This window comes from Muscardinus avellanarius (genome assembly GCF_963383645.1).
Source record: "Muscardinus avellanarius genome assembly, chromosome: 1".
NCBI classification, from domain to species: domain Eukaryota; kingdom Metazoa; phylum Chordata; class Mammalia; order Rodentia; family Gliridae; genus Muscardinus; species Muscardinus avellanarius.
In genome coordinates, this window is record NC_137786.1 from 122,984,594 (window position 1) to 123,007,078 (window position 22,485).

Consider the following 22,485-nt stretch of genomic DNA (forward strand, 5'->3'; position numbering starts at 1 on the left):
TGACTGTATGATGGATAGTTCAAAATCATTTTCTTTGGCCCTGTAGATAATGTCTAGCTTAGCTATTGGGAAATGAGATGCCTTTGTGTGTGTGTGTGTGTGTGTGTGTGTGTGTGTGTGTGTGTGTATGTGTATGTGGTACTGGGAATAGAACTCAGGGGTGTTCTACTTCCAAGCTAACACCCCAGCCCAATTTCACTGTTTTTTTTGAGGTATCGGGAATTGAACTCCAGGGACATTCTACCTCCAAGATACACCCCAGCCCTATTTTTTATTCTTTATTTTGAAACAGGGTCTCACTAAGTTGCACATGGCCTCACTAAGTAGCTGAGGCTGGCCAAAAACCTACAATCCTCCTAGCCCTATTTTATATTTTATTTTGAAATAGAGTCTTATAAGTTGCTAAGGCTAGCTTTGAACCTATGATCCTCCTGTCTCAGCCTCCCAAGTACTGGAATTACAGGCCTTCACCACCACATTTGGCTGAAATTTTTTATTTTGTTTCTGAAACAGAATCCTCCTGTCTCAGACTCCCAAGTACTGGGATTACATGTGTGTGCCACCATGCCCAACTTCTTTCTATTTTTTATTTTGAGACAGGGCCTTAATAAGCTACCCAGGACAGCCTCAAATTTTTGATCTTCCTGCCTCAGCCTGAGTAGCTGGGGATTACAGAGGGGTGAAACTGCACCTGGCTGATATTCTATTTTGTGTTTGAATCTAGATTGTTAAACAAATTATAGATATGCTAAATTTCTATTGCTTCACTTAAAATGTCATGCCTATGAGCTGGGTGTGGTGACACTTGTAATCCCAGTACTTCGAGGCTAAGGAAGGAAGATAACAGGTTCATGGCCAACCTCAGCTACTTAGTGAGCTCCTCCACAACTCCTATTTCAAAACAGGGTGGGGGTGTAGCTGGGAGGTAGAATGTCCCTGGGTTCCATCCCCAGTACACACACAAAAAAGTCATGCCTGCAATCTCAATACTTGGGAGGCTGAGACAGGAGGATTGCAGAACTGAAGCTAGTCTCAGCAACTTAGTGAGACTCTCAGCAATTCAGTGAGCCCTTTATTTAAAAAAAAAAAAAAAAAAAAAAAGCCAGGCATGGTAGCGTATGCCAGTAATCCCAGTGTTGGGAGGCTGAAACAGGAGGATTGGAGGTTCAGGAACAGACAGCAATATAACAAGATCCTGTTTCAAGAAAAAAAATAAAATAGAGCTGGGGGTGTAACTTGGAGGTAGAATGCCCCTGGGTTCAACACCTCAGTCCACACACACACACACACACACACACACACACACACACACACACACACGTGTGGTGGCATATGCTTGTAATCCCAGTACCTGAAAGGCTGAGGCAGGTTTGCATCCAGCATCCAGCCTCAGTAACTTATATTAAGGCCCTCCACAACTTTGTAAGACCCTGTTTCAAAATAAAAAATAAAACAGGGCTGGGGGTATACCTCAGAGGTAGAATGCCCTTGGGTTCAATTTCTAGTACCACAAGAGGGGAAAAAAAAAAAAAAAAAAAAAAAAAAGAGAGAAGAAAAAAGAAAAAGAAAAAAAGGACTGGGGGTATATTTTGGAGGTAGAATGCAGCTGGGTTCAGCCGGGCATAGTGGAGCATGCTTGTAATCCCAGCATTTGGGAGGCTGAGACCTGAGGATAGTGGTTTGCGGACAGCCTCAGCTACTTAGTGAGGCCCTCTGCAACTCAGTATGACCCTGTTTCAAATTAAAGAATAAAGGCCGGGAGTGGTGATGCACGCTTGTAATCCCAGCGCTTGGGAGGCAGAGACAGGAGGATAACGCAGGTTCAAAGCCAGCCTCAGCTACTTAGTGAGGCTCTCAGCAACTTAGTGAGACCCTTTTCCCAAATAAAATATAAACTAGGTCTGAGAGTATAGCCCCTGGGTTCCACCCTTAGTACCACCAAAAAAAAAAAAAAAAAAAAGAATAAAAAAGAATGCAGCTGGGCTCAATCCTTAAATAAAGTAAATAAATAAACAAACAAAATGTCAATGACAGGGACTGAAACGTTCTCCAAAATATATAATTTCATTGTTCCAGTAATTTGCTGTCTAAGAAGCTTTTCTTTCTTTTCTTTTCCCTTTCTTCCTTTCTTTCTTTCTTTCTTTCTTTCTTTCTTTCTTTCTTTCTTTCTTTCTTTCCTTTCTTTCTTTCTTTCCTGTAATGGGGATGGAACCCAAGGCATTTACCTCCAACTTAGTGAGACCCTGTTTCCAAATAAAGCATTAAAATAGGTCTGGGAGAATAGCCTGGAGGTAGAAGGCCCCTGGGTTTCATCCCTAATACCACACACACACACAAATCTTTGTAAAATGTAGAGAAAAACATTAATGTACTGTAATTCTAAAAAGAATAGGTCAAACTGGGCATGGTAGCATAAGCCTATAATTCCAGTTCTTGTCTTTGAGGCCGGCACATGGTAACTTAGAGAGACCTTATTTCAAATTTTTTTTTGTGTGTGTGTGGTACTGGGGGTGGAACCCAGAGGCTTTCTACCTCCAGGCTATACTCCCAGACCTATTTTATGTTTTATTTGGAAACAGTGTCTCACTAAGTTGCTGAGAGCCTCACCAAGTAGCTGAGGCTGGCTTCGAACCTGCATGATCCTCCTGTCTCAGCCTCCCAGGCGCAGGGATTACAAGTGTGCACCATCACGCCCAGCCTTATTTCAAAATTAAAATAAATAGATAAAGGGCTGGGTTTGTAGCTCAGAGGTAGAATGCCCCTGGGTTCAATCCCCAGAGGATTGAAAACACAAAATACACAAAAAAGTTAACATGTAAGCCCAGGCATGGGGCATAGTGGTGCACACATGTAATCCCAATACTTGGAAGACTGAGACAGGAGGATCTAGGTTCATGGCCAGCCTCAGCTACTTAGTGAGGCCCTCTGCAACTCAATGAGACCCTGTTTCAAAATAAAGAATAAAAATTTGGGCTGGGGTGTAGCTCAATGGTAGAATGTCCTGGGTTCAGTCCCCAATACAAAAAAAGAAAAAGAAAAAAAAAAAAAAAGAAGAAGAAAAACAGAGTTAACACGTCAACATTTAAATTTTCTTGTGTATGTGGTACTGGGGATTGAACCAAGTGGCATTCTACCTCTGAGCTATACCCCCAATCTTATTTTATTTTTTGTGTTTTAAAAATTATATTGCTTTTTTTTTTTTTTTTGCATTACTGGAAATGAAACCCAGGGGCATTCTACTTCCGAGCTACAACCCCCAGCCCTATTTTTTATTCTTTATTTTGAAACAGGGTCTCACTGAGTTGCAAAGGGCCTCACTAAGTAGCTGAGGCTGACTGCCAACCATGATCTTCCTGTCTCAGCCTCCCAAATGCTGGGATTACAAGCTTGTGCCACCACGCCCGGCTTTATTTTTTTAAATTCTGAACAGGGTCTTGCTAAGTTGCTGAGGTTCTCACTAAATTGCTGAGGCTGGGCTGAGCCTGTGATCCTTCTGTCTCAACCTTCCCAGTACTGGGATTACAGGTGTGCACCAGCACACCTGGCTACAAACAAATTCAAGTAATCAGACCACACTGACTCACATAAACACAAATGAATGCATACAGTGCTGTTTCTCCACTAGATCTAATGTGAGCCTTCAGAATGAATTGCTAAGACTCACTTTTAACACTCTGGTTGTCAACACAAGTAAATAGTTCTTTTTCTAAAGATAGCAAAGGAGTTACCTGTGAAATCCCAAGTACAGGGTGTACTCTGTCAGGGCAAGGTTCTCGGTTACAAGGTTGTAGCTCTGGGGAAACTTTGGCTCCTGTACAGCTGGGATCAAACAGGTTTCTTTGTCCAAACCTCAAAGAATTTAAAAGGAACAGTAAATAGCTTGCCACAGACATCTGTCTTGGTCTGCAGTCTCTATGCATTCTTGTTCAGCTTCCATACTGCTACCAGTGACAACTTCTTCAAAACAAATGTCATCATTACCTCCTTGTCTAAAAATACCTTTGCTTCTTACTTTTGAACCGTAATTAAATTGTTTGCTTGATCAATAAATCTTTCAAATCTTTTGCTTAATCAATGAAACAACCAAATATTAAAAGAAATGATAAATACTATAACATTTTCCAAATGATAGACAACGGATCATTTGTACTACTTTTTTATTTTGTGGTACTGGGGAGATTGAACCCAGAGACTTTCTACCTCTGAGCTACACCCACTTTTTTAAAATTTTGAAACAAAGTCTCACTAGGTATCTGAGTCTTGCTAAATTGCTAAACCTGAGATCCTCCTGTCTCAGCCTCCCAAGTACTGGGATGACAGGTGTGTGCACCACCACAGCTGGCTGGAATGATTTGTATTTATTTTTTGCTTTTCTGTATTTAAGATTATTGACTTTTGAGTAGGTATCACTTTTTTTTTTATGGTACTGGTGATTGAACCCACGAGTATTCTACTTCTGAGCTACACCCTCAGCCCTATTTTATTATTATTATTGTTGTTGTTATTATTACTATGTTGAAACAGTCTTGCTAAGTTGCTGAAGGCCTCGCTAAGCTACTAAGGCTGATCTTAAACCTGTGATCCTCCTTTCTCAGCTTCCCAAGTACTGGGATTACAAGCATGTACCACCATGCCCAGTGCGCAGGTATCACTTTTATAATTACAAGAGTTGTAAAACTTGAAGAAATACATTAAAAATAAGAATGGACTCATTGTGAGGGGCAGGACCATGAATCATTTATTTTCTTCTTTTCACTTCTCTGGCCTCAACCTTATTCCTTCCCAGACCCATTTCCTCTACTCCTTAACCTCCTTGTTCTAGTCTCATAGCACTCCTCATTATTCCTCAGTCAAGATTGTCCATGGCTGTGGACTTTTATTCTCACAATTCTCTTTGTATACAGAGACTCTCTTGCTCCTTTGCCTGGTAATGAAGATCTCCAACTTTCAATGAAGATCTCCAACTTCCAACTTCCACAAAATTGATTAAGCACTTCCTCTTCTGTGCTCTCATGACTTAGCTCTGTGAACATTCTAATGTTATGTGAACATATCTGCCTTCTTCTAGAGCCTCTGAGTTCAAAAAGGACAACAGCTTTGCTTTATTCATTTTTATAAAGAATGAATGAATACCCAAGGCTGCAAAATCCAGAGAGAAGATTTCACTAAAGAACAACATGTAAAAGCTACCAGTTGTTGTTTTCTGAAATCTATCTTTAAAATATATTAGACAGCTCTGCATTATGCTTCATCTTTTTTGACAAAGAGGCACTATATGATACAGACTAAGGGACATGTTACACACTGTTTTGAGAAGCCCAGATCCCCCCTACCTCTCATGTGTACATTTTTAATTTTTCGTTCTTCATCATTCAATTCCTTCAGGACACAGTAAGTAGGATTAAAGGTGAGAAGCCGAGAGGACTTGGGTTTGCAAAATGGCTGGCACAGCTTGAGGAGGGCGGCACCCAGATTCAGAAAGAAGGCATCCGAGGCATACATTTGGAAGAAGATTTCTGGCATCTGATTGGCCCATATCTTGGTGCGGCCTGCATTTGCATGCAAACAGTTTCCAAGCCAGGACAAGATACAGTGTTTGGTTTCTGGAGAGAGCTGGAGTAAATTCTTCAGCATCTGGTAGATCTTTTCATGGAACTGAGCCATGAACTGTTTAACCGGAAAACACAACCACAGAACATTCCAGTTTCACAATCCTGTATTTTTTATTCCTAATCCTCAGCAACTGGTAGTTTCTAAAAATACACTAATCCTAATCTTTGCAGTCTGATTTTATCCTGGTTCTGATTTTTTTTTTGTTGTTGTTGTTGGTACTGGGGATGGAACCCAGGGGCCTTCTATCTCCGGGCTATACTCCCAGACCTATTTTATATTTTATTTGGAAACAGGGTCTCACTGAGTTGCTGAGAGACTCACTAAGTAGCTGAGGCTGACTTTGAACCTGCGTGATCCTCCTGTCTCAGCCTCCCAAGCGCGGGGATTACAAGCGTGCGCCACCACGCCCGGCTCTGGTTCTGATTTTTAAGAGTATGTTTCTGATCATTAGGAGAGTTTTCCTGGCAAGCTAAAGCAGACAACATTGCTTAGCTTCACAGCAGGGTGCTCAACTTTTTTGCAGAGACCTTGATGATAGACAGTTTTGGTTTTGCTTGTCATATGGTCTCTGTGACAAATATCCAACTCCACCACTAGCAGAAAATCCAGCCATAAACAATACATACATACAAATGGACATGACTGTGCTCAATAAAACTTTATTTATAAAGGCAGGTGACAGGCTATGTTTAGCCACTGCTGTAGTGATTCAGTGGTGAATGGGAGACTTAAACTATCTCCAGTTCAACTATGTAAATGCTCCAGATTGACCAGGTCTCTATTATAAATTAAGCTAAGAGGCCCAAACAGAAAGGGTGAAGAAGGAATGAAGGGGAAAATGGTTTTATAAACTAAAGTTCAGTCAAAAGATTTTAGAAACAGTGTGACAAAAGCAGCTCAGTGAGAAGGGTGATGGTGGAGGGAAGTGGCAATGCCACCAAATGGGGCAAGTGTCGCAGCAGTTTACTCTCAGCCCAGAAAGGTTATCCTCTGCTCTTAGCATATGCTACCAGGTGGGCAATTTTTTTACGTCACTCTGGCAAGAGTCAGCCAGAGCAATCTGCTTTCCCAAAGAGCCTCAAGCAGCCTCATCTGTATGTGGTTCTTGTAAAGACTCTACTTAACCTAAGGTCAGTGGGCTAGGATACCCCAGGGAAACAGTTCCACCTGATGGATGTTGGCCTCCTGTACTTTGATCTCCTGAGGACTGGAACGAGATGGACTGAGAAAGTATCCATGATTTTCTACCACGCCCGGAGTCTTTAATAAGCAGGAGATATTCAGAATGACTCCCAGCAAAGTCTTCTGGTACATCTGCCCATTGCTGGAGTCCTTAGGTTGAATATATTCTACAAAAACCTGCAGGAGAAGACAGGTCTTATTTATTTGTCTGTATGGTGGGATAAAGGTGATGGAGTGAAAGGGCCCCAAGGAATTAAGTCTATACAACAACCAATCCCATTTTCTATATTCTATAGGAAATATAGTGTCGTTGGTAGAGGAAAGGATCAAGTGTTAAAAGCTCCAGTTCAAGGAATAGATACCACCTTTCAGACCTACCTTAGCCATCTCCTTTTGCCTAGTGAAATAGAGAAGAATATCTAGATATGCATACAACAGGATCTGGCAGAGCTCCAGATCTTTTATTCGGCCCAACAAAATATCAAATACTGGAATCATGACTTCAGGAAATGTTCGAACTTCCTCATCCAATATCAAGGCTTTAATGACCTCTTCTAGAAACTCAGTTACATCTTCAAAATCTAACAGAAGACAAATGAGAGAAAGGAGGCCACAGGAATTTTTATATGCCTTTACATGCTGGCTCTCTCTGTTTTTTGTTCTGGGTGTTGGGGATGGAGTTATTTAACGCTGCAGCATACTCCAGGGTCGCACTGGCTCTTAACTCTTCTGATACTTTTGATAATTCTATTGGTATTCAGCCCTTCCTTAATTTACACCAGAATGGCTGAGACTTTCTAATGCAATTAGAAGACTTTAAAACTTGGAAATCAAAATGTAGAAACTAAAAACCTGGGCTCTAAAGAATCTAAAAACTCACGGGCTCCTTGGATGGCTTCCAACATCAAGTCTACCAGCTGATCATGGATGTTCTGGTCAACATAGATCTCTGGGGTGAGGAGAACTGTCCGGGTATTGGACACAGTAAGATTCCTGCACTGCACCGCAAAGGGCAGCAGGTTCTCTGGAACTTTGGTAATCTGTAAATAGCATAAAGAGAGAAAGAGTTTAGCTTTCTGACCTGGAGCAAGGGTAGACACAATAGTATAATGGAAGAGATGCTGTGTCCCAAAACAATATTGGTCTCTTGTGGGTGTTTGAAAATTCATGACAGACTCATTGCTTGGTTCTTTTACCTGTCAAAATTCTAATCCTGGAAGTGTCAAGCTTATCCTACTCTATACCTCATTGGAAATGAATTTATCAGATTTTTTTTTTTTTTTTTTTTGGTAGGGGGGAGATGGGGATTGAACCTAGAGGCTTTCTACCACTGAGTTATACCCTAACCTTATTTTATTTCTAATTTGAAACAGGGTCTTGCTAAGTTGCTCAGGGTCTCACTAAATTGCTAAGGCTGGCCTCAAGCCTACAATCCTCCTGTCACAGCCTTCCAAGTACTGGAATTACAGGTGTGTATCACTGCACTGGCTTCAGAGCTTTTCCTTTTAAGAGTGTGATTTCTTAATGGTTCTGAAGACAGAATAGGAGGCTCTGGCCAGAGAGATGGACTACAAGTCATAAAAAGGAGACTAAAGCTTTAGAGACAAACTCTTAATGCCTCTGATCTATCCAGTTTCAGATATACTGTGAAGTGTATAAACTGATATAAAAGAAACTGATCCAACTCTGACTTATATGCTAAACCACACCCAAGAGCACAACACAGCATTAAATAGGATAGTCTTTTACCTCTTCCTTGGCTCTTTGGAAGCATGAATAAAGGTAACAAAAAATGTGCCTCTCCCCCGCATCTCGATCAGCAGAGAGATTTAAGGTTGTAGAGGAGGTCATGTTAATCAAATGGTTTCCTGGGTCTTGAAGTAACAAGCGAGCAAAAATGGCCTGTTAAGAAAAAGAAACAAAAGTATTTAACTACTACCTCTAAAGAGAATCTTAGAATAGTAAATGTAAAAAGTTATTTATATTTTTGTACTAGGGATTGAATCCAGAGGCATTCTACCTCCAAACTACACCTCCAGCCTGATTTATTCCTTATTTGGAAATAGGGTCTCACTAGGTTGCTAAGAGCCTTACTAAGTTGCTGAGGTTGGCTTTGAACCTGCTATCCTCTTGTCTCAGCTTCCCAAGTACAGGGATTACAAGAGTGTGCCACCACACCTGGCTGATAAGTTATTTTGACACGTTATCACAAGAATTACAAACTTGGTTTAGAATGAAGAAAGAAAAAGGACCCAGTATGTTATTACTTGAGAAAATGTTAGAAAATGAGCCAGGCATGGTGATGCATCCTCCCAATACTTGGGAGGCCGAGATAGAAGGATGACAGGTTTTCAGCCAGCTCCAGCAGCGTGAGGCCCTCTGCAATTTCCTAAGATTCTGTTTCAAGCCTCAAGTGTCTGGAGCTGTCTTAGCAGAGAGTAAGCATTAAGAGCCTATTTACTGAATGGTGGTGAGAATCAGTGATTAAACTTAAGTTCAATCTACATTTACTATTCTATGTGATTGCCGGCCTCACTCAGATTTATATATAACATGTTTTATTTATTAGGTGTGATGATGCCTGTAATTCCAATACTGGAGAGGCTGAGACAGGAGGACTGCAGGTTTGAAGCCAGTATCATCAGCAACTTAACAAGGCTCTCAGCAACTTGGTAAGAAGTTGTTTCAAAATAAAAAAAATAAAATAGGCCTGGGAGTGTGGTTCAGAGATAGAACACCCTTGGATTCAACCTCCACTACCACCACTCCCTTAAAAGTTTATTTATTTATAGCCAGGCGTGGTGGCGCACGCTTGTAATCCCCGCGCTTGGGAGGCAGAGACAGGAGGATCGCGCAGGTTTAGGAGACCCTGTTTCCAAATAAAAATGTAAAAATAGGTCTGGGAGTGTAGCCCGGAGGTAGAAGGGCTTCCAGGAACCCCAGTACCACCAAATAAATAAATAAATAAATAAATAAATAAATAAATAAATAAAAAATTATGTATTTATTTATTTTTGTGGTAATGGCAATTGTGGTTCTCTAAGCTCGACCCTGATCCCTTTTAAATTATTTTTTATTTTTATTTTTTGTGGTGCTGAGGATTGACGCCTCAGGGTATTCTACCTCTTGAGCTACACTCCGACCCATTTTATTTTTTATTTGAAAACAGGGTCTCATCAAGTTGCTGAGAGCCTTACAAAGCTGCTGAAGTTGGCTTTGAACCTGCAATCCTCCTGTCTCAGCCTCCTAAGTACTAGCATTACAGGTGTGTGCCACCACACTTGGCTTTTATTTGGGGGGGGGTACTGGGGATGGAACCCAGGGGCATTCTACCTTCGAGCTATACCTCCAGCCCTATTTTTTATTCTTTATTTTGAAACAGGGTCTCACTGAGTTGCAAAGGGCCTAAGTAGCTGAGGCTGTCTGCAAACCGCCATTCTCTTGTCTTAGCCTCCCAAATGCTGGGATTACAAGTGTGCGCCACCATGCCTGGCCACTTGGCTTATTTTTAATTTTGAAATGGGGTCTTGCTAAATTACCACACACTGGACTTGTACCTGTGGTCCTCTTGTTTTAGCCTTTCAATCTTGGGATTATAGGTTTGTGCTAACAAAGCAGACTATGTAAGATACTTAAAATATGTAAAGTTAAATTGTAAGTTGTCAAGTGTCTTCTCTATTAAACTTTTACTTCCTTCATATTATTACAGTGCTCAAATGGTTATGATGCATTTGCTGTGGTGTGGATCTCGAAATGTCCCTTAGCGGCTTCTGTGTTAAGGCTGTGGTCCTCAGGGTGGTGCTACTAGGAGATGGTGCAAACTTTAAGGCATGAGGCCTGGAAGGAGGTCCGTAGGTCACTGGGGGTGTACCCCAGCATGGACTGGGGGGCCGTGTTTCTCTCTCTCTGCTCTACCATGTGCTCCCACCATCATGTTCTCTGCCTTGACACAGGCTCAGAATCATGGGCTGACGAATCACGGTTGGAACTTCCAAAACTGGGGCAGGATAACTCTTCATATAAGTTAATATAATGCACTACAGGGATGAAAAGCTGACTTTTCATGGCACTGTTCTGAGCCCCCACCCCACCCCCCGGTATAGGGGATTGAACCTATGAATCTCTGAGCTATTCCCCTTGCCCTTTTTATTTTGAGTTTTGCTAAGTTACCCAGGTTGGCCTAGAATTTGTGATCCTCCTGTCTCAGCATCATTTGATTTTTTTCTTCTTCTCTCTGTGTGTGTGTTACCAGGGATTGAATCCAGGGGAATTCTTCCTCTGAGCTACATCCCCAGCCCTATTTTATTTTGATTTTGAAACAGGGTCTCGCTAGGTTGCTGACAGTCTCACTACTTGCTGAGGCTGTCCTCAAACCTGCAGTCCTCCTGTCTCAGCCTACCAAGTACTAGGATGAAAGTGTGCACCACCACACCTAGAAGTTGATTTTTTTTTTTTTTTTTTGGTGGTACTGGGGTTCCCGGAAGCCCTTCTACCTCCGGGCTACACTCCCAGACCTATTTTTACATTTTTTAAAATTTGGAAACAGGGTCTCCTAAGCCAGCCGCGCGGCTGGCTTCGAACCTGCGCGATCCTCCTGTCTCTGCCTCCCAAGCGCGGGGATTACAAGCGTGCGCCACCACGCCTGGCTAGAAGTTGATTTTTGAAAGGTAATAAAGCAGAAAGAAGGCTGGGGATACAGCTTAATGTAGAGCACTCTTGCCTAGCATGAGAAAGGCTCTGGTAAGATCCCCAGCACTGCAACACAAAGGAACAAAGCAAAACAAAACATAAGACAAAACAAAAATAAGGAGATATGTACCTTGTCCTAAAGAACTTAAGAGTATAGTAAGGGAGATCAGACAGATACATGAAAAAGCCACAATATGCATGGTGCTGCACACTTGTAATCTCAGTTCTTGGGAGGCAGAGAAAGGACGACTAAAGATTTTCTCATTTTCTTTTTTTTGTGGTACTAGGACTATAACCCAGGGCATTCTACATCTGTGCTGGCCAGCCCAGCAACCTAGCAAGACTGTTTCTAAATAAAGAATAAAATAGGGCTGCTCAAGAGGCAGAATGATCCTGGGTTTAATCTGTAACACCACCAAATTAAGAAATAAATACGTAACTCAGAAAAGGGACTAATTATTTTTATATGGCAAACTATATAAATAAGACTACATTTTAACTGTTTTTTTTTTTTTTTTTTTTTTTGCTACAGTCCCAGCTCATTAAAAAAATTGTTTTTAATTTGAAACAAGGTCTCACTAAGTTGCTAAGAGTGGCCTAAAACCTAATGATCCTCCTGTCTTAGCCTCTGAAGTACTGGGATTACAGGCATGCACCACCATGCCTGGCTTAACTGTTCTTGAATGATGAACATATGTGGACCTGTGGCCATCGTAGAAGCTAAAAGAGAAATAGCAAACACAACGTAAGAGGTACGCAACATCACGGTCTGGAACAGTGAACAGAGTTCAGCTGCATGCTAGTTTTTACAGAAGGCAGACGTTAGGAACATAAGAATGACACCTGCTCCACGTTGCTCATGTCAAGCCAGTCTTGATCTTCCAGCTCTCCTGCCATTTCTTCCAAATACACACAACGACTGGGGATGCCATTCCCGCTTTTCAAGCTCGGATCACCTGGGAAGTGGTTTCAATATTACAGGTTAAGGAAAATGCTCCTGGTCTTATAAAAACAATGCAGACAACTGATTTACACACGCACACACCCGACCTACCTATCTACCTTGCTATGGTGCCTTGTTTGGTCTTGAACTCCTAGGCTCAACTGATCCTCTTGCCTTAGCTTCCTGAGTAGTTGGGACTGTAGGTGTGCACCACTGTGCCCAGTTCCAGACAACTATCCTAACAGCATTTTTCTTGACTTGAGTCCAAGTTTGACTCAGGTAATATCAGAGTGATAATTTTTTTTTTTTTCTGAACTCAAGATTGAACCCAGAGGCATTCTACCTCTGAGCTACACCCCTAGCCCTATTTTACTTTTTGTTTGAAACAGGGTCTTGCTAAGTTGCTGAGAGTCTCATTACTTACTGAGGCTGGCCTTGGACATGTAATTCTCCTGTCTCAGCCTCCCAAGCACCGGTATTACAAGCGTGTGCCACCACGCCCAGCTTCATCAGAGTGATCTTAATATACAAAGTGGTACCTAAAGATTTAACCCCCTCATCCCCAGCAACAAAGCATGGGCTTTGTTATAAACCCATCATTGTGACATTTAAAGAGCAGATCCCAGGCATTGCACTAACTTTGGGGTTCAACTACATATAGAAAGTAGAGGGAAATCACTATCTTATACTCCGTAGGGCTCCATGTAAGAAGAAAATGGGTTCAGCTGCCATTTCTACTTCCCTTCAAGGTAGTAAATGGGTGTAGTTATATGATCTGGTCAGTATCAAAAAAAGAATAAAAGTTCAATTTGTCTAATACTGTTTTTAGGTCACACCAAAGGCTTTACAAATATAAGCTCTGTTGTTCCAGGGAGTACAGTGGATTAGTTTAATCATTAAAAGCAATAGGTTTCTCAGAGCCAAAGAAGTCCCTAAGCCAGGCTGAAAGGATAGAATAATGAACAGACTGGTTACAAGCCTGCAACTCACTGTTATCCAGAGTAATGAGGAAGATCCTTTGAATCATGTGATTGATGTTGAGTTGCTCACATATTTCTTGCTGTGACCGGAATGATCGGCTGATCTCAGCCACAGAGTAGTCAAATTCATCCAGGCTCTCTGACACACTATTATCTGAGTCATCTGGGCTAGCCGGGAGTTCATCTGCCAGAACATATAACGTGTTAAACATTAGATCCCTTTCTTTTAGAGAGAATCAAGTAAACTACCAAAATGACAAATATAACCAAGAGGAGGATAATTCTGGTTGTGAAATGAGTTAACCATCTAATTAGTGAACAGCTAGAGTCAGGCAAGTTAAGTATAGGATTCTGAAATCCCTGGCTATAAATCTTACCACATTTTCAAAGTAAAAGTTTTATTACTTCTGCCCATAATTGTACTCCACACTGCCACAAATAGCAACATTACCTTCTTAATGGAATCCTAGTGAACAAATAATTACCTAATAGATTAAAATGCTTGCAATTATTTTAAATGCAGGGCTTTTTCCTAGAGAATGCATTTGTTTTAATAATTCCAAACTGTGAGGAAAAGTACAGTATAGAAAGTCTCCTCTGAACCAATTTCTACAGTCAAGCATTTAATTTAGCGGTATTTCAGTTTTTTTCCTAATCTTGCCCTAATATTCACTAATATATATTTTTTTGTGTGTGTGGTACTGGGGATAAAACCCAGGAGCATTCTACCTCTGAGCTATACCTCCAGCCCTATTTTATTTATTTATTTATTTATTTTTGGTGGCATGAGGGATGGAACCCAGGGGCTTTTCTACCTCTGGCCTATACTCCCAGCCCTATTATATACTTTATTTGGAAACAGGGTCTCACTAAGTTGCTGAGAGCCTCACTAAGTAGCTGAGGCTGGCTTTGAACCTGTGTGATCCTCCTGTCTCAGCCTCCCAAGTGCTGGGATTACAAGTGTGTGCCACCACTCCTGGCTATTCTTTATTTTGAAACAGGTTCTCACTGAGTTACAGAGGGCCTCACTAAGGAGCTGAGGCTGGCTGTGAATCTGCGATCCTCCTGTCTCAGCCTCCCAAGTTCTGGGATTACAAGTGTGTGCCACTGCACCAGGCTCCATGACTATGATTTAAATTTTTTCCCCCCTAAAAAAAGGGATCATGTAATACATAGTGCTGTTCAGCTGGCTTTCCCCCTGCCCGGGAGACAGGGTCTCACTGTGTTGCCCACATTGGCCTTGATTTCGAGATGCCGCGCCTTCAGCACTGAGTAGCTAGGATCACTGCCCAGCATTCCTTTTATCGGAGCGCTCTTTGCATTTTTTGCATGCTCTGTAACTTAGTAGCTAAACTCTTTAACATTGTTCATTAACTGATGAACCATATAGTTATTTCCAAGTTTTCATAACTTTAAAATAATACTGCAGAGTTTACTTGTATGTATATTTCTCTAACTCACAATTTTAAGTAATACTGCATGGACTTGTTCACTCATATGTGTATTTTGACAGGATAACTCATAGAAGGAAAATTATTGGCTCAAAGAGCTTGAACCTTATTTTTTTTTTCAGTGCTAGGAATCAAATCCAGGGATCATAAACTAGGTGATCACACTACCAATTGAGCTACATTTTTGGCCGGAGCTTGAACATTTAAAAAGTTAACATAGTGCCGGGCGTGGCGGCGCACGCTTGTAATCCCCGCGCTTGGGAGGCAGAGACAGGAGGATCGAGCAGGTTCGAAGCCAGCTGCGCGCGCTGGCTTAGGAGACCCTGTTTCCAAATAAAAATGTAAAAATAGGTCTGGGAGTGTAGCCCGGAGGTAGAAGGGCTTCCAAGAACCCCAGTACAGCCCCCCCCCCACCAAAAGAATAAAATAAAAAGTTAACATATACTACCAAGTTGCCTTCAGAGAGATCTTTGCCTACCCACGAGTATATGAGAGAATGTGCGGGGCTGGGGATGTATCTCAGTGGCAGAGCAATTTCCTGGTGAGTGCAAGGCCCTGAGTTTGATACCCAGCACTGGGGGAAAAAACAAACAAATAGAAAATAAGAATGTGTGTGAATCTTCATGTTTCATAGGTAAAAAAACAATCTTTTTTTTTTTTGTAGTACTTGGGATTGTTACCCCTGAGCTACACACTTATCCCTATTTTTTAATCTTTTATTTTTGAAATAGGGTCTCATGAAGTTGAGGATAGCCTAAGTAGCTGAGGCTGTCTGTGAACCTGCAATCCTCCTGTCTGTCTCCCAAGTACTGGGATTACAAGTGTGTGCCATCATGCCTGGACTAACTCGTGTGTGTGTGTGTGTGTGTGTGTGTGTGTGTGTGTGTGTGTTACTGAGGATGGAACCCAGGGGCATTGTACCTCCAAGCTACAAACCCAGCCCTATTTTTTATTCTTTATTTTGAAACAAGGTTTCACTGAGTTTCAAAGGGCCTTACTAAGTAGTATCTGAGGCTGTCCTTGAACTGTGATACTCTGGTCTCAGCCTCCCAAATGCTGGGATTATAAGCATGTACCACCATGCCTAGATCTAACTTCTTCTAATAGGCATTTCTCTAATGATTAGTGATGTTAGATTTTTTTTTTACCATTTAATTAACATATATATGTTGTTTGTCACATCTTTCATTTCTTTCTTCCTTTCTGGTTTGTTATTTTTTTCTTTTCTATTGCTCTACCACTGAGCCATTAGTTTTTCTTTAAATTTTTATACAGCAACTTAAAAAACGGCCTCCTAAGCCGGGCGTGGTGGTTCACGCTTGTAATCCCCGTGCTTGGGAGGTGGAGACAGGAGATCGTGCAAGTTTGAAGCCAGCTGTGCTGGCTTAAGAGACCCTGTTTCCAAAAATAAAAAAAGTATAAAATAGGTCTGGGAGTGTAGCCTGGAGGTAGAAGGGCTTCCAGGAACCCCAGTACCACCAAAAAAACCAAAACAACAACAACAAAAAACCCACCTCCTACAATGGCACCCACGTTGAAATGACTTCACTATGAGCCTCGCCTATATCTGCTTTTCTCTATCAACAGAATGGTTACTCTGCAAGTCCAGGCAAACCCTCAGAAGAAAGAGGTGCTTCACTGTGATGAGTCTTGAGTTTAGTAAAAGTGAAGCTCCATAGAGAAGGATGAGACTTTGGCAGAGCAGTCGCTGCTGGTGGCAAACAGGTTGGATGTGGTGGCATGATAAATTTAGTGTAAATAAAGATGATGAGGTGGCAAAATCATAACAAGGAACCTGCTTTATTTCCACTGCCCAGTGGGTGCCAGGCTCTCAGCTCCAGCTGGCCTCGCTTCTTTTTCCAGCCACTCAAATACTCAGTAATTCTCTGTTTCTTTGATTCATCCAATCCCCCGGTCTACTGCTGATCTGTCTTACCTTTACCTTTTTATTCAATTCTAATCACAAAACAAACAAGGCCACAACTCAGCTATGCACCTAAACATTTTTTTTTTTTTTTTTTTTGGTGGTACTGGGGATGAAATACAGGGGCATTCTACCTCTAAGCTACATCCCAGCCCTTTTTATTCTTTATTTTTTTATTTTTTTGCGGGTCTGGGAATGGAACCCAGGGGCATTCTACCTCTGAGCTGCACCCCCTGCCCTATTTTTTATTCTTTATTTTTGAAACAGTGTCTCACTAAGTTGCAGAGGGCCTAAGTAGCTGAGGCTGTGCGCAAACTGCAATCCTCCAGTCTCAGTCTCCTGAATGCTGGGATTACAAGCGTGCGCCACCACACCCAATTTATTCTTTATTTTGAAACAGGGTCTCACTGAGTTGCAGAGGGCCTCACTTAGTAGCTGAGGCTGGCCATAAACCTGGATCCTCCTGACTCACCCTCCCAAATGCTGGGATTACAAGCGTACACCACTATGCCCGGCTTAATTATTCTTTTGAAATAAATAAAATAAAGGAAAAATGTAAACATCTATTTTTCTCAATAGAGAAATACTATTATTTCTTTTTGGAGAAAGGAGCAATTTCTAGGCTGAAAGGTTGTGAATATCTTAGAAATATCGACCTAATTCTTTTAGTTTGTCTTTTGAGAGGAGGAAGCTGGGCATGATCTTAAATTTGACCCCAGATGGAGTGGAAAGTGTGTGTGTGTGTGTGTGTGTGTGTGTGTGTGTGTGTGTGTGTGTGTGTGTGTGTGTGTGTGTATGTGTGTGTGTGTGTGTGTGTGTGTGTATGCTTTTTTTTTTTTTGCGGTACTGGGAATGGAACTCAGGGGAATTCTACCTCTGGGCTATACTCCCAGACCTATTTTATACTTTATTTGGAAACAGGGTCTCACTAAGTTGCTAGAGGCTCACTCAGTAGCTGAGGCTGTCCGCGACCACGATCCTCCTGTCTCCGCCTCCCGAGCGCGGGGATTATAAGCGTGCGCCACCACGCCGGCATCTCATTAGTTTTTGAGTCTGGTCTCCCACTTTTGATCCTCCTCAGCCTCCCAAGTAGTGGGGTTACAGGCACGTGCCACCAGTGTGGTGAGGTAGAATATTTTTCTGATTAGTGAGAGATTATTTTGATTTTTTTTCACATTAGATCTTCTAAGAAAATCAGACTTCTTAGAAGTCTGTCTTTTAAATTGTGGGGGCAGAGTACTCAGAATTAAAGCCAAGGGCATTCTGACTATTTCCCCAGCCCTTTTTATTTCTTATTTTGAAATAGGGTCTCATTAAGTTACTGAGGGTCTCACTAAGTTATGAAAGCTGGCCTTGTGCCTGTGATTTTCCTGTCTCAGCCTCCCAAGTACCAAGATATAGGTATATACCATCACACCCAGTTAGAAGTCTGTGTTCACAGCCGTAAGCTACAAAAGAAGCCATTCAGTAAAAGAGAAGAAACACTTCACTTGAGAAGATCCCAGAAGCACTGAGCTTAAGAATAATCTCTTTTGTCTACAGGTCGAAAAGAGTCTATAAAACTGGGCTGGTGGCACACACCTGAAATCCTTGTACTTAAAAGGCTCACATAGGAGGATTGTGGGTTCCAGGCCAGCCTCAACCATTTAGTGAAGTCCCTCAGCAACTTAATGAGACCTTGTTTCAAAAACAAAAAATAGAGCTGAGTGTAATGGCGCACGCTTGTAATCCCAGTACTTGGGAGGCTGAGACAAGAAGTTTGCAGGTTCGAGGTCAGCATCAGCAGCTAAGCGAGGCCATCTACAACTTAGTGATACCCTATTTCAAAGTAAAAAATAAAATAGGGGTGGGGGTGTAGCTCAAGAGGTAGAATGTCTCTAGATTCAATCCTCAGTGCCCCAAAAGGACTGAAGATATAGCTCAGTGGTAAAGCTCTTGCTTAGCATGCTTGATGAGGCCCTGGCTCAATGGGCTCAATCCCCAGTACTACAAAATAAATAAATAAATAAATAAATAAATAAATAAATAAAAACAGGGTTGGGGTATAGCTCAGAGGTAGAATGTCTCTGGGTTCAACCTCCAGTAAAAAAAAAAAAAAAGTGTTTTGATAATTCTTCCTTTTATATCTGTTTTTTTTTAGCTGCATGTGGTTGATTTGTTTTCCACAATTACACCTACTACCTTGTTTTCCTATGTTAAAAAGATTTAAAAAGCTTTGGCCGGGCATGGTGGCGCACGCTTGTAATCCCAGCATTTAGGAGGCTGAGACTAGAGAATTGTGGTTCACGGACAGCCTCAGCTACTTAGTGAGGCCCTCCGCAACTTAGTGAGACCCCGTTTCAAATTAAAAAGAATATAAAATAGGGTGGGGGTGTAGCTCGGAGGACGAATGCCCCTAGGTTCCACCCCAGACCCGCAAACAATAAATAAATAAAATAAAAAGTAAAATAAAATAAAATAAATAAAAAGCTTTTACTAGGGGCTACTTTTTTAAATGATGTAGCTTGATAGCTTTAGGATCACAACTGGGACCACCTGTCATCTGGTGGTTTTTTTTGGTGGTACTGGGGATGGAACCCAGGGGCCTTCTACCTCCAGGATACACTCCCAGACCTATTTTATATTTTTATTTGCAAACAAGGTCTCAAGCTAGCTGAGGCTGGCTTCAAACCTACGCGATCCTCCTGTCTAGTCTCCCAAGCACGGCGATTGCAAGCGTGCGCCACCACACCCAGCTGTTTTTTTTTTTTTTTTAATGCAAGGAGGAGGGCTGGGAAGGGAAAAGCCCCCAAACCTAAACCCAAACCCAAACCCAATAAACAAAAAAACCTACTGTCTGCCCCAGACAGACAAAATACAACTTCTGTCCGGAACTTAAATTCTAACTGCAATTAAGCACCAAAGACTACTTAACTGGAGAAGCCCTCATTCTAGGCCATCTCATCTGCTGCTACTGGCCTCTACTTACCAGACTGCTGCTTCAGCTGCTCTTTTTGGATTGCTGCAAACTGCTTGGCATCAGCCAGGGAGCCAAAGAGAGCAGCAAAGGGGTTACTTGAGATGCTGTTGTTATTCTCCTGGTCTGTCATTTCACTTTAAGGTATCCTCCATCCAGACCTAGGGGGAGGGGCTTTGCAAAGGACAGGTGTTAGACGTTGAAGGACAGATAACACAACAGCTATAATATGCCCATTATTCCTTTTCCCATTTCTTGACTATATCTGAAAAGGTTTGTGTTAAGACTTGCCAATTCCTGTTTCAAAACTCAAAACATTTTTGGCAAGATGGCTACAAACCTGGCAAGATGGCTACAAACCTGTCAACTGGACCTGATGGCTTGATCTATGAATGGAGAAAATAAAAAAGCCTAAAAACCGTTCAGCTGCAATGCGTTTATCTGCTGACATATTTCTATTTGCTATACTTTTAAGAAAACAGGTTAAACAGAAAGAATTATTGAAGTCAAAGAAAGAGTGGTAGTGCATGCCTGTGATCCCAGTATTTGGGAAGCTGAGACAGAAGATGGCTGGTTCCAGGCCAGCTCCAGCAACTTAGCAAGGCCATCTGAAACTTGGTGAGATGCTGTTTCAAAGTAAAAAATAAAATAGGGCTGGTATGTGGCTGGGAGATAGAATGCCCCTGGGTTCAATCCCTAGTACTCCCCGACCACCCTGAGTTGGCACACTAGCTTCTTTGATTCACTATGGAGAAGACAAGGTGACTTTTATGACATAGGGTAGAACCTGGGTATTCCTCAGCTACACAGAAACTCAGACTTGGAATGGCAGATCAGGACTGGAACCAGATTAGCTGTATGTTGTGGGTCTTTAATATATGTTATGCAATCTCCCTCTACTCATAGGCTTAAAACTACTGCTTCAACTAGAATCTGAACAGTCTTTGCTTAATTTTATAGCTACCCTTCATTGTTTATCTGATTTTTTTATGTGTATGTTACTAGAGATTTGAAATCAAGGTTGTTCTTTCTCTGAGCTACACCCCCAGTCCTATTTATTTTATTGTTTATTTTGAAATAGGGTCTCCTTAAGTTGTGCAGGGCCTCGTGTTGCAGAGGCTGGCTGCAACCTGTGATCCTCCTGTGTCAGCCTCCCAAGTATTGAAATTACAAGCTACCATGCCTGGCTACTTCTTCCCCCCACCCTCGGGTCTGGGGATGGAACCTAGGGGCATTTGACCTCTGAGGTACACTCCCTGCCCTATTTTTTATTTTGAAACAGGGTCTCAGTAAGTTGCAGAGGGCTTCACTAAGTAGCTGAGGCTGTCCATAAACCGCAATCCTTCTGTCTCAGCCTCCTGAATGCTGGGATTTCAAGCATGCACCACCACACCTGGCTTTTTTTTTTGGTGGTACTGGGGGTGGAACCCAGTACCTCTGGGCTATACTCCCAGACCCATTTTCTATTTTATTTGGAAACAGGGTCTCACTAAGTTGCTGAGAGCCTCACTAAGTAGCTAAGGCTGGCTTCAAACCTGTGCGATCCTCCTGTCTCAGCCTCCCAAGTGCAGGGATTACAAGCGTGCGCCACCACGCCCAGCTGCCCGGCTACTTCTTAACAGTTCTATGGCATCTCCACTAGTTGTTTCACATCTTCTGCCACTTTTAATGGCTAATCAATGTAATACCTTAGGCAGAATGCCTAGTTTCTTTTCAGCTTTACTGCTTCAGGGAACTGAACTGTTAGATGTTGCTCTATGCATTTTGTTTTTTGCCACATGTACTTTAGTGGAGGCTAATACAAAAAAGGATATTATATTAGGTGCTGGAGTTAACAATAATCCCTTGTGCAACCTCTGCAGAAGCTTAATGATCTCCTCTCATTCAGGCAGATGGACCAAGAACTGTCTCCTTTTAGTGACCACCACCTTCCTCCATACCGAGGGCCTTGTGCTCTAGAGGAATGCAAAAGTTATGGCGAGCTCTTGCTATTTGTTGTCTCTAAAGCATTACTCTATTTTTTTAAACATACATCCTCACTGTTTCCTCTGAATATTAATTCCACTTTGGTCAATCCCATATATTCAGAGGGTATTCAGACCTTATTCACTAGCTTCAGGAATGGGCACAGGACTCTGTCCTCTCAAAGAGTATGGCATTTTCTGGACAAACTCACTGATCCAAGGGTTGGCAAAAGACTCTATCAAGGCCAGTAAGAGGCATGAACACCAGCACAGGCCTTTGACTGAACCTATAAAAAAAGGGGGGGGGGACTCTTTTTTCCTTCTTGAGTTGCTAGAGTGGCACTATATAAACCTACAGTTGCCATCTTTACATCACCTAGAAAAGATCTAGAAATAAGCAAGAAATAGAAAAACATGAGAGATGAAAAGAGGTCTTCCAGACTTTGCAGTTACAAAAGTTGGTAAGTTCCACTAAGTTGTATATGCCAGTTTGAATGTTTTAAAAACACAACTGGAGAGTCCAGATCATTACAAAGGAGAGATACCACATGCACCCACATGCAGCGATATAGGATTTATAGCATGGGCTCTCAAGACTACTGAGAGAGACACCGGGGAGTTGGCACCACGAATGGCATTATTTCCTTCTTTCTCAGTATTATACTATGTTCCATTATACAGAAAAGCTATCTTCCTATTACATTTTATCTAAATGTATTTTTCTGGAAAATTTTTCCCTTGATTTTTAAATTTATTTATTTAATTAATTATTTTTTAATTTTA

General features: G+C 41.8%; 1 protein-coding gene across 4 annotated transcripts in view; it reads right to left on the minus strand.

The window, feature by feature from the left end:
• UBE4A (ubiquitination factor E4A) overlaps positions 1–19,871 on the minus strand; it is a gene marked incomplete at both ends in the record, with an annotated part of 39,781 nt that extends 19,910 nt beyond the window's left edge. For 2 of the 4 annotated variants that reach the window (XM_080708788.1, XM_080708787.1), the window contains 9 exons: positions 3,729–3,849; positions 5,334–5,667; positions 6,781–6,972; positions 7,174–7,376; positions 7,676–7,835; positions 8,545–8,697; positions 12,328–12,440; positions 13,418–13,591; positions 19,751–19,871. In XM_080708788.1, coding sequence (XP_080564914.1) covers positions 3,729–3,849; positions 5,334–5,667; positions 6,781–6,972; positions 7,174–7,376; positions 7,676–7,835; positions 8,545–8,697; positions 12,328–12,440; positions 13,418–13,591; positions 19,751–19,871 — 1,571 coding nt within the window. Of the gene's footprint in view, positions 1–3,728; positions 3,850–5,333; positions 5,668–6,780; positions 6,973–7,173; positions 7,377–7,654; positions 7,836–8,544; positions 8,698–12,327; positions 12,441–13,417; positions 13,627–19,746 lie in introns of all 4 variants that reach the window. The other 2 variants (XM_080708786.1, XM_080708785.1) reach the window with 2 other exon arrangements.
• Positions 19,872–22,485: the final 2,614 nt, after the last annotated feature.